The 12,796-nt window shown below is 40.4% G+C and overlaps 2 protein-coding genes across 8 annotated transcripts in view; both read left to right on the plus strand.

The window, feature by feature from the left end:
• Positions 1-12,796, plus strand: part of hoxa3a (homeobox A3a) — a 42,295-nt gene that overhangs the window by 18,316 nt on the left and 11,183 nt on the right. The window contains exon 1 of one of the 7 annotated variants that reach the window (XM_036566956.1): positions 3,487-3,760. The exons of 4 other annotated variants lie outside the window; for them this stretch is intronic. The gene's annotated coding sequence lies outside the window, so the exon portion shown is untranslated. Of the gene's footprint in view, positions 1-3,486; positions 3,761-7,024; positions 7,079-8,387; positions 10,758-12,796 lie in introns of those variants that run through there. 2 more of the 7 variants (XM_036566961.1, XM_036566960.1) reach the window with 2 other exon arrangements.
• On the plus strand, positions 5,602-6,913 carry hoxa4a (homeobox A4a). The gene is made up of 2 exons (XM_036566972.1): positions 5,602-6,076; positions 6,559-6,913. Exons 1-2 carry the CDS (start codon positions 5,665-5,667, stop codon positions 6,885-6,887), a joined length of 741 nt encoding a protein of 246 aa, XP_036422865.1. The 5' UTR covers positions 5,602-5,664; the 3' UTR covers positions 6,888-6,913.

Below are 12,796 nucleotides of genomic sequence, written 5' to 3' on the forward strand. Positions count from 1 at the left end.
TTTGCTTTTTTGTGATATTTGGATTAAATTATAAATGTTTGGATTTCAAAAAAAGACTTTCAAACTCCTTCAAATTACAAATACCTGTCATGTTTTTTGGGTTCCCATTTTGATGCAGCAGCACTTCTGGTGTGAACAGACTCCTGAAAATACACTGCTTGTGTACTTGTGGTCCTTTTGCTTGGAAGATGTTTCATTGCTCTGATTTTTTGAGCATCTGATTACGGTTGCTGGCGATTTTAACCAAGAGTTTAATGTTTCAGTCTAAGCTTCAGATTTTTTTCACTTCAGTCAGTTGCGGTGCAGGTGAGATATGGACTCCTAAATGAAGCAGAAAACAATTAACCAGCCCTTTCAGAGAGTCATGGAAAGGTTAAGTTTATCAACATCTTTCGGCAGCCCCTCTCATCAATAATCTTCACCAGCAAAGTTTTCCAAATGTGTCATAGCCATTCATTAAAGGCACTGCAACATGCTATTGTCGAGCACGGAACAATTAGGTCTACTTTGCCACGGAATCCTCTTGAGGTTCCCCGTTATTAGAAAATGGTTAGAGAAGTGGGGGCGAGAGAGAGAGAGAGAGAGAGAGAGAGAGAGAGAGAGAGAGAATGAGGCAGAGAATGAGACAGAAGAGAGATTGGAGAAAAATGTCCTCGCTCTTGGTTCACCACGAGGTCACTGGCGGCAGGAAGATGAATGTGCACACGCAGTGAACCACCAGCAGAGCTCGCTTTTGGCCAAGTTCACTGTCACTCGCACTGCGCGCCCCTGCGCCCAACGAGGGTGAAACAGATAAAGAGAGAGAATTATTCCGTATCTATTAATAACGAGGATGCTCACCAGCATGGGAGAGCTAACACTGTATTACAAACAGGACGAAAGAAGCAACATGGGTTTTAAAGTGGGGGCAGTTTTCTCTCTTATCATGTTTATTTAGATAAATTTGCGCGGGACCTTGGAGTATGGGAACGGGCGTAAATGAGGAAAATGTGATGTAAAAGAGTTGCAGAACGATTGTTTGTTGTCTATCTGGGTATATTTGTGAGAGAGAAAGAGAGCAGGGAGCGATGGTAAAAGGTGGGAGTTGGTGTGGAGGGGGGGGGCTGGGGTCAAAAGTTTACCGCAGAACACGTCGCCGTCATCTGTTCTGGTGGAGCGCGGTGCCAGCGTTATAATGGCACAAAAGATGGAATAGCTGTGAATCCCGCGAGTTCGGGGCTAACCTCGCGGTGAACTCTGCGAGCTGAGTGACCCTGGGTTAGCAACCTCCAGAGACTACCTCCTCCGCCTGCACAGCTAAGATTAAGTGTCGGGGGTTTTATTAGAGGACTTGATTGGTGAATTTCCTTTGAATACATTGGATTTGATGAGCAGAAGACCCGGGCAAAATTTGCATTTTACGATTGATACTCCCCTCGCTGTTCGAATGAAACGGACAGGCTTTGTCTCTGGCTAATCTTAAAGGTTTTCGTCTTATCAAAATACTTCTCCACCCTCATATATTATGGCAGAGTAGAACATTCCTCAGTTTCTTTTCGCCAAATGGATGAAAAAGGCAAGGGATGCCACCGGTAAGACCGTAGACGAGTTAATATTACTTTTAAAGGCTAGTCCAATAATTTATCTAATATCTAACCAGATATCACGAAAACTCACCAAATTTAGCAGAAAAAATTACATTCTCTTATCGTTGTTTCATTAGCAGTTCAGATTAACGATCCTATATAACATTGAGGCTACGTGACTTTACTTTTTGCATCGATGGTTGTATTTTCATTCGTTTTGTCAGTTTATATTCTATACTATGAACCATTTTTCCCTTGGAGCTTTGCCAAGCTGTGCGATTTAAATGCATTTTCAGATAGCTGTGGATGTGACACATTAATGTTATTTTTAAACCTTGCTAATTAAACCAAATATGACAATTTAATGAAATTGACTTTTCATTTCTTTCCTTTGCAAAACGTTATTTTTACATTTAAAGGAAAACAAATTGTAATTTCGTTCCCAGGCGACTCCTATGATTTCACTACTGTGCTATCTCTACGCACAAATGGACTTCAAAGAGTTGAATATTTAAAATAATAAGCGAAACAAGAAAAAAATCAAGTAGTTAAGAGATGTTTGTCATTTTGTAGTTTGGTCAACCTAGCACTCAGTCTGTGTATGTTGTGTTTAGACTGGTTTAGGTTTAGATATATATTTCTCGGGAATGGAGATGGCTTGAAATAAATTTTTAAAAACACCTGAGAATGTATGTTCTTGTATTTAGTTTCATACGAATTTCCTATATGGTAAAGCAAAATTAGTTGTCTAAAATTGCAGTCTCCTATAAAATAACCTAGCGTTTATTCCTGTTGGTTAGTTTTTCAGTAACTAAACTGATTCTGACTGACTCCCTGTCTAAACACTGCGTGGACTGATCTGCCTTATCTGATTTGTGCTGTTCGGTGGGAAGAACCTTCAGACGGAACTAATTTTCATTTGCTAAATTAACTAAATTCTGAAAAAGACGAAAAACGAGTCATATGAAAAGTCGTCATATCCTTCCACAGGTTGGCTCAGTGCTTATTCTAAGAGCTGCTATAAGAAAAGAAAATGTGGAAAATCACTTCGCTGTATTTTCGTGATTTTTCTTGCACGCTTTGAGGAAACTTCTTGGATTTTTTTGAAACCCAGTGGTTACAGTGCCTTCTGCAGACCGATGAGATTGACAATTATTTATTTGAAGGTGATATTGACCCCTTAACCTCTAGGCTTATATTTCAGTTATTAATATTACGGCTCCTTGTTTAGTAAGTACTATGAATTATTCGCGAACTAACCTGCAATATATGTAGCCAATCATGAGGACAGAGGAGGGAAAATCTGGACCCGCAAAAGACTCCTCAGAGTTGAGGAGGTTAAGAGGAAAACATGTGTCTATAGCGAGGACATTTCTCACAGTTATTTTACGAAATGACACTCAGCACAGCTTCGAGCAAATCATCTACAATGCTTTTACAGAAGGTCATAACTCGCCTTCATAGACTTTCGCGAAAATGTAACATCATAGAACTGCAGACTGTATTTACTAGCGCATTTTTTCATTAAGACGGTCCAAAGGCATTGTTAATACAACTACTACTACTACTACTACTACTACTACTACTAATAATAATAATAATAATAATAGTCACTTTACACTCCTTAACCGTGTTGGGAAATTCAGGCACTGTTACAGCTGTCCACAGACTGAAGCCTACAGAATACAAATGGCTCGATCGTAGGCCTGCGCCCTTTCGGCCCAATTTTTTTGCTGACGCTTTCTTCTTCTTTTTGGGATGCTGTTGAGTGGTGACCTCCACGAGCCCCCCTGATAGTTCCCCTGGGTCCTCACCCAACGGGAGAAGCTAAGTCCAAGGCCGGGGTGAAAGCTAGGTCACTGCGTCTAACAAATATGAAAATGTCGTCGTTTCAGAGGGCACGCCTTGTTGTTTAACAAAGACTGTCAATGAGCAAGATTAATCAGAGGCGAAATGGAAACTGAGTCACTCAGAGGTCAGAGCAAAGTTATCTCTGTGCGGCGATTAATTCGAGAGGAGAAGCGAGTCTAACACTTCGCACGCCGTAGGGCCGCGCATGCTTTACTGGGCTCAGAAGGGAGCAACGCTAAGAGCTCAGGAAGATTCCCCGTGTTTGTGGATTGTGCTCATTCAAATCAACTGTAGACTGTGGAAAAAAATGGAAGAGTGTCGGAGCTACCTGTTGCGAGCAGGAGGTAGGCATTATTTCCATCTATTTGGGCAGGCGCCGTGGCACGTGAGGTCAGAAATGCTTGACAGGGTTCTCTATGCAAGAGCTGTCCTGTTATTCGAGCATGGGATAGTCGGATTGCTGTCTGTCTGTACAGTCTAAAGATGGAACCCCAATTGTTTAGTGATAAGATTGCTGTTTCTTGCTTTTCTTTAAATTCATGATATTTGCTTTAAATATGCAGCGCAGGCTATTATGTAGGCTGATGGGGTATTAGGTATGATTTTTCAATATTGCTTGTTTGGCTAATAAATTTGCTATTTTAAGTGTAAATGTTGCAGTTTACAGCCCCGTATCACAGAGGCCGTACGAAAAAAGGCTTGTCCATTCAACCTGAAAATACTTCATGTGGTAGCAAGCAATTGGACTGATTTTAGTATACTCCGGTACACACTTTGAAGGAAATAATGCACAGCAAAGTAAACAGTTCGGATGATCTACCTACTTACTTTACATAAATTCACACGTCAGAAATAATTCAAAACAACATCTGCGCTGTTCTACTAATGATTATTGGCTAATGTGTGTGAAATGAATTCAGATACTCTATATTTTCATCTGCTTTTCCAAAGAACGTTTGGAGCTGAGAGTTTAGAGGCAAACTGAAATGAGCACATGTAATGTTGTCGAAGACAAAACAGAGGAGCTGGTAATAAAAGCTCACATCATCATAACCTATATCGTCATTATTAACATTAAAAGCAAAAGGAAAAGGGAAAAGAAAGTAAAGTAATGTGTTACAAATGACGTTGTATCCTTTATTCTTATCCTCACACGAAAACATTTCGGTCATAATCATTAAGCAAAGGTAAACTGTTAAACTGTTGGTTTTCATCGGCTTTGTTTTATGATGACATATGTAATGTGAAAAGGTTCCGTATCTGAAAAAATACATTTTAGAGTTTCACAAAGGCTTACATAACGCACAAAGACGGGGGGTCACGGTTTAAAATCTTGACAATATGATGACAATGATATTACAGAAATATTCTTCTCCAAAGAGAAAAGACTGATACATATGCTTAGGATGGACGCGCTGCTGTAAGTAAAATCACACTTGCACTGAGCACTGCTGTTTCCGTTTTCATGACCTTGCTCTCAACAAAACATTCTGCTGATGAACGATCTACCTGATTATTTTGTACAATTTGTGCATGTTAGCTGTATGAACTGACCTAATACGAAAACCTTTTACTGTAAATAAGTATGAATGTAACTCACTTGGAGATAATATGTACTTACATGCTTATTGGGTTAACCAAGAAGGCTGCAACATGGCCTTCAATGCATTTTGTTGATAGCTTGCTTAGATAGTGTATCAGATATTGGTGTGTATGAAAATCTGTGGTTGGATGTGGTGGACTGGTGGAATTTGATCTGTGAGACCCCTTAAATTGATGAATCAATGTTTTGGTTGCACAAGATCTACGTTTTGACACAGAAATCTGAAATAGTTTGCATCAAACAATCCAGTGTATATTCACTGCATATGGATTCAGAAGCCACCTTCTCTTATTTGAGCTATTTCAAACAGATGATACATGTTTCTCTCAATTACGCCACTTTATTCAAACAAGATGTTATGTCCTCTGAATAAAACCAGATGATGATGTGGTCGAATTTTCCAGATATCTTTTTGGAATTAAAAAGAAAAACAGATGCATGGTCGGCTTGTCGAATTTTCGTTGTGCCCATGTCTGGCCTGCTATTGGTGCTTGTTTACACGGCACCCACAGGCGATTCTGATTGGTCTCTTTCCTCACGTGACTAACCAACTTTGTACATTTGACAGGGGGAGTAGGTGGGTTTTGGAGAGATCAGGAAAACGACAGCGCGATAAAAATTAGAATTGTTGCACTTCACAAATTAATGACCATGAGTTCCTACTTGATCAATTCGAATTACATCGAGCCCTCTTTCCCGCCGTGCGAGGAGTACCAGCAGAACGGCTACATCCCCGTCTCTTCTGACTACTACGAGCGACCGAAAGACTCGGGTTTCCCCCATCACGAGGAGGCAACATATCCGCGGTCAAACTACCAAGACCCGAGCTATGATTACGGTAACGTCTCAAGCAATGGTCTCGTGGATTTCAACGATCGACATCACGTACAACCTCAGTCCGTTCCCCCAAATCACGGGCCCCACCTCAACACCGAGAGCTGCGCTGGAACGACGGCAACCAAGGATTGCAGCCTCGCCACAGAGGCTCTCCCTGCCCCACCGAAGGGGAAGGAGCCAGTGGTCTACCCCTGGATGAAGAAGGTCCACGTTAATACGGGTAAGTATTTGTCACGCTCGATTAAACACCGGTAACCCATTGGAAAACGTTCATCGGAGCGCTTGAGGTGAACATGCTCAGTAGCATTTTCGTTCCTCGTTTGGGCGATTTACGACCCCGGAGACGCTGACTCGGTAATTAGGAACCCTCGTAAATTTTATCGCCTGTTTTGTTTCTGCCGAGCCATCTGCTTCTGTTTCGAACTCAAAGGCTCCCCATCGTTTATTCAGTGTTTTCGTTAATAATTATCCTGGCTCTGGGCATGTTGGCTCGCATACAATAGCTCCGAATTAGACACATCAGGGCTGTCTAAAAATGAGGCGCGCTGTCAGTAACATGTAGCCCTAATCGTGCAACCAACACCACGTCGTCTACTGTAGCCTGCTCCTCTTCAACACTGTTATAGTGACTCATTGGAGTTCATGGTCGTTGATGACCGTGAATATTGATAACACCTGCCTGCTGTTTGTTTGTTTGTTTAGTGACCGCTAACTATTCTGGAGGAGTGCCCAAGAGGTCTCGCACCGCCTACACCCGCCAGCAAGCTCTGGAGCTTGAGAAGGAGTTTCACTTTAACCGGTACCTGACCCGGCGTCGGCGGGTGGAGATAGCACACACTATGTGCCTGTCAGAGCGACAGGTAAAGATATGGTTCCAGAACCGTCGCATGAAATGGAAGAAAGACCACAAGTTGCCCAACACGAAGGTCCGCTCTGCCAGCTCCTCGACCCCCAACCACCAAGTCAAAACGGACGCGAGCCAGCAGCAGCAGCAGACACTGCTTCCCACGCCATGCTCGTCGAGCCTATAGTGATGGAGGAACGTCAGAAGCAGCAGAACTGAGCAAGACAGAAGAAAACAGAGCAGTATTCGGATCGGAGCTTCACAGGGTTACTTTCTATTCCAAAATGGATGGGGCAGCCTCAATTCACCCTCCTTTCTCGCCTCGCTTACCCCATGAAATCAAATAACCTGAGCTGGAAAATCCGCCCATTTAACGTGGTCAGATAATTGTGTTTTTTCTTCTTTTTCATGGAACAATGACAGAACACAACTAAACTCGAAGTATGGCTGTTTGCTATTGAAATGAAACCCTGTTAAGCACTATTGTTGTGGACAGTAAGCATGGAGCTTGCATTTGGGTCGGAGTCCCGTTTATGGAGATGGGTCAAGTGAAGCATGTACAAATCTCATGAAGGCACAAATGTAGGAACAATCTCGTCCTTAAATGAGGAAACCCTAAATTTTGTTTGTCTTAGTCCCAAGTATTTGAGTGTGTTCTGTATGACGTCATCCAAGCTGTGAATAATCGTGTATTTAGTTATCTGTATATTGGTGGATATGTCATGCTGTTTTAGTATATGCAAGTAATTGTATCAGTGGATAATAATAAATGCGTTTATTGTGAGCAGTCTTTTCAGATAATCCACGGGTAAGACTGAATTTAGGATAGGCCCGTTTAGTCCAACTACAGGCACAGGCTACTGACGACGCTTCACACGCATTAGGCAATGCCTAAGGAGCTGCACACTGTATCAACACATAATTGTTATTTATAAAGGCCAAAAGACAATTTCATGAGAATAAAAGTGAGCACTTGCCAACGTAACTTACATAAAATGAGGTCTAAGTAAACACAGTTCAGTTTGAATTGCAGGCATGAACCACAGTGAATAAACATAATTGTGCCTATTTGAACTCCTGACAGAGCCATAGAACCCTGAACAATTATTAAAGGTGGAATTTGGACATTTAGTTTCCAAACCAAACAAATCAACACTGTTTGACTTACCAGATCAGACTTACGCTCAGGTTATCATGGAATTGTACTTGGAGGTACGCGCCAATTCCACTTAGTTCAGTTTCAAAATAATTAGTGATAGATACTTATATTTAACCTTTATGTAAATGTCAAAAATGCACAAAAGGCTAATAACAGACGTTACTGAATACGGACAGTTCACAAATGAAATACGACTTAAAATATAGCAAAACAACTAAACATAGTCCTCAATTCATTGGCAAATGTATACATTTGAATGAATCTAATTGTGTAAGTAAAATAAACAAACGTTAAATAAATATTTCATGAAACCTGTGAAAAACATTACTGCCTTTAAAGTCAGTTACTCTGACTCACGGTTCTTTTTTCTTCAGCAAAGACATCATTCGACAGCAGTCGTTTATATAGTTTCTGTAAATATACGACTGCGTCTAATTTGAGTCATATATATATATATATATATATATATATATATATATATATATATATATGTGTGTGTGTGTGTGTGTGTGTGAGTGTGTGTGTGTGTGTGTGTGTGTGTGTGTGTGTGTGTGTGTGTGTGTTGAATGACCGTTCAAAATGGCCCAGCTTTACATATAACCTGTTTCACTAATAATTATATTATTGTGCCTCAGCTGTGCTGTGATTTTAATATTTGTATAGATTAACCTACAGTGCAAAGAAAACTGAATTTCGTGATTTTTCGTGATATCCCGAAACATGTGCCATCGTTTAATAGCCTAATCGAATACGGCCTTCTCTCCTCTTGATGGGTGCATTTATCATGACCGTGTGCCCTTAACGCCCAACATTTGTTAAAAACTATTGTTTTTGCACTTTTCAGTCAAAATATATGTTTTAGTGGTATATGTTACTGTTATGTGAAAAAATGATGCATATAATTGCATAGACTAATCCATAGGCAGTACTGTCGGTTCAGTGGTTATCATGTTTGTTCTCTCGGGACTCAGACGTGATCCAGAAGGGGGGTGCTAGACTTCATTTTGTAAGCTTAGATCATGCATTTGTAACCTCTTTCCTTGATGTAAACACTTACAGCCATTTCAGACTTGACGTCCACTAATGTACCAGTTTATAAATAAGGTAATTGATGTTATTAGTTCTAAAAAATGCAATTATGTTTTAATGTTTGAAAGCTGAATCTTATTTTATATTAAAGTAGTCATATTCTCATAACTGTGACCACATGCGCCACGTATGACCAAATGTGACAGGGATTTGTCCATCAGTTGTTTCGTTATCGACTGGACAGTACTCTCTTCTGGACTAGTGCTGGGCGGAATATTAAACTCCAATTTTAAACTTGTTGGTTCAGCAGTTACAAAGGCTTTCGAGGTGAAACAAGCAGTAAGCATGTTCACACACTCTTAGTAAAGTGGCTTGTTAATCTCTGAGAGTCACTGAATGATGCTGAAAGATATACTTTTTTTGAGGGATCATGTTACTTTGTACTAAATCGCGTATTTCGCTCATGTACTTCTGCGCAGTAAGTTAGACACATTTAGCTTTTAGTCTATTTTGTTTTCTAGCTGTGTTATGTTAATAAGCATTACCATTGGAGTTTTTATCTATAGCACTTGTTGGTTGCGACCTTACTATGACTCTGAACTGCACTCTTATAGAAATGTTTATTGTAACAACAGACCCCCAAAGCTCTTTTTCTTCGAAGTTGATAAAAAAATGGTGCCGTGTCAGGCAGTACCTGCTGGGCTCCAATCGCTTTGAGTTCACGCAAAGGACACAAGAGAACTGTCCAATCATCAAACTCCAGCACTATGAACGACCCCTAACCTTTGACCTCATCATCTCCAAGGCCCTCTCATGCACGGCACATTTTTTTCCTGGACGCATGGGGCAGTAGTGGAGCTTGAATAGCCTACATACGCTAAAGAGGCAGTTGATCGGGGCTAAGCTCGTAGAAAATACATTGCCATGACCCAGTAAGTCAAGACCGAGGACAAAATCAGGGACCAGCGGTGCTGATCACAAATGCGAAAGTAGCCTCATATTCTTCAGCGAATTCATCTCAAATGGATAAATCAATACAGACTAAAATCAATGGTAAAACCAACGTTTATAACTAACTTATACTTGCTAAACTGTTTTCATGCCTGACTGAAGTACTTCCTCTCGTTTAACTTAAAATGTATATAATCTGATCGTCTTAAAAATTTGAGTTAACTGAACACATATACAATATTTGAAGTTCAGTAATGTGAATATTTGAGGGCAACAATGTAACTAACTTTTTAAAGACAAAACAGTTTTTTTTCAGCCCTCATATGCAAAGGTATTATATGTGCACAAAACATTTAGACACCAGCAATTATATTTCCCTACATGCGTGGACTGGTGAAGTGGATACGTTTCCTAAAAGATTAATTAGTGGATTAGTAAAATAATACAGTGCCATAGCACGAAGGGGAATCAAATGTACCTATATCTTACTGCAGTTTACTGAAGGTTCATGGCATGTGTTGTAAAAACAGGCTAATCTAAGTGCCATTGCACTTTTCACTTTTACAATGAAGGCTAGATTTTCATAGTGTGACATTAGACAGAAAAAAGAACATTTAGTGAATTAAATATTTCATTGCAAGGCTGTCTGATACTTCCTTGTTGAAGATCTCGACAGACAGGAAATTTAAACTTCCAGACGCGCGCGGACTGAGGCCGCCTCTCAATCTACCGTGCTTAAATTTTAATTGACTCACGTGACCTTATTAAATAATACATACCTCTAAGTCAGAAATAGATACAGGGGATTCGAGAATGATTCTCATTTTATCGTCGACCGTCGATCCAGCGACCACCGAGTCCCCTGTCTCGAGATCTTCTTTCTCTCACAACTGATCTACAAAGTAGCGCCACTCCAACGTAAGTGACCTAAGCAGCTAAAATACTTTTAAAGCATGCCTTCTTCATCATATCGCTTTTTTTTTGCATCACTGATAGCATAATGTTGGAGAGTGAGTGGGATGAGTGGAAGATTTATTGGAGACGTTTTTGAGTTATTATTTTGATTGCCTAATAAGATTTCTCCAGCAATCTCTGTTTTAGCTTGTAGTTAAAGTAAGTCGAGAAGTTGTCAAGAATTTCCCTGTGTCTGGAGGTTTACAATGCAAATACAGCAGGGCTACAGGTCAGGTGGAGTTGTAGGCGGCTGTACAACTTATATGATAACCAAGCATATGAAAAACACAACAGCAGAAGAACGGTAATAACATTAGCTTGTACGCACATTTAGTACTGCAGTTTGATGGTTGACTTTAAACATAGTAATAAACTTTATGGGCTTTATAGATTTCCAAATAGTTCCGAATAAATCTAATCAAACGCGAGTTTTCCAACGTTCACCAGTGACAGATACTTTCACGCAATGATATACAGCTTATTTTACGCGTGTTTCGCATGTAGTCTATGTTAACTACTTTTCGCTGACTTTAAACAAACAAAAAAAGGCAAATAGTCAACGTTACATATGTATGCTATTCTTTATTGATTTTTCATCTTTTCTCCAAAACACATTAGTTTTGTTCCGGCCGCAGAAATTTGAAATGGCCTTTTCGTTTGGTGCATGAATGACTGCAGTGTTCGCTTTGAGTGAGGTTATTCTCAAGACTCTCGGCAAATAAAAGCGCTCACTCAGCTGACTGGTTACACATTAACTAAGCTTACAAACAACGGCAATATTCCAGTGTAAAAGAAACTGATGTGTTAAAACTGAAACAACAACAATAACAACAACAACAACAATAATAATAATAATAATAATAATAATAGTTTTGAGGCATTGAAAACTCATACTTCTGGCGTCTTCACCAACGCAAGGAAAGCATGAATAGCACATTAAATTAATATCATGAGGAAAAAAAATCTCTCTCTTTTTTTCAACACAAAGACAATTTTGCGTCTGGAGCATTTGGATTTCAAAATCAGCGCAGTTACACTTTTAAAATGACCAAAATCGTGAGGCGGTTCCAAGGGCGATGAGTGTCGTTTTGTTATTATTAACCTTGAAGTTGGCGGCTATAAACTCAGAGAGGAGAGTTGTCTTCGGATGAGTGCGGTGGTAACCTTAGCCTTGCTGTAAGAGCTCCAAATGTCAACATCGAGGAGAGATACGCTCCTTTCCTTGGCGAAGCTCCATGGAACTTCAGGAGTAGAAATCCAGCCCAGCGAACTGTCTGATAAGTCTTTAATATGGAACAATCTGTTGATCGAAGAGCCGCGCGCTGCATGTCAAAACGAGGCTTCATGTCCTTTGTTGAAAATCCCAGCCACACCATTTTAACGTAAAGTTGTTGCGAAGAGTGAAAATTAAGTTCAGGTAAGATAATGGAAACTCCGGGACCTTTTGCCAAAGCCAGAGACAAGGGGGCTTCTCTCCGCGTCTCGTAGCCTCATAGCACGCTTCCCAGTTCCAGAAGGCACGCGAGTCTGCGCGAAAGAAAGAAAAGACATAACTTTGCATCCATTTGTTGATCATAATTGTAAAATCGTTTACCATTCAAATAAGTAGCCCAGTCTCCGGAGAAGCGGAACGTCACAGGTGATCTGGATTAAAACTTAATACAATCTTCACAAAGTCGTGGGCACCGTCGGGCTGTCTCCAAACTTTCTTCAAAACAGTTTACAAGACGACGACGGTTTTTCGAAACCGACTACGTTTGAGCACGTTTATATTTCCTTAGGTTACAAATTTTCATGGGACAAAGTGAGGGCAGAGAATGGGGAGAGGCTTCATGCCCGACTGAGTTGATTAATTGTCCTCAAGACTGCCACATCCGCTCGACACGTCTGCGGTTTAAACACTGTGTTGCCGGAAAACTAGAGACAAAAAGTGCCAAGCTGCTATCTCACAGCTCCTCGCACATATTTAAATGCTACCATTTTGTTTTGCTTTGTTTCCTAAA

This window comes from Colossoma macropomum, unplaced genomic scaffold (assembly GCF_904425465.1).
Source record: "Colossoma macropomum unplaced genomic scaffold, Colossoma_macropomum, whole genome shotgun sequence".
Classification (NCBI taxonomy): domain Eukaryota; kingdom Metazoa; phylum Chordata; class Actinopteri; order Characiformes; family Serrasalmidae; genus Colossoma; species Colossoma macropomum.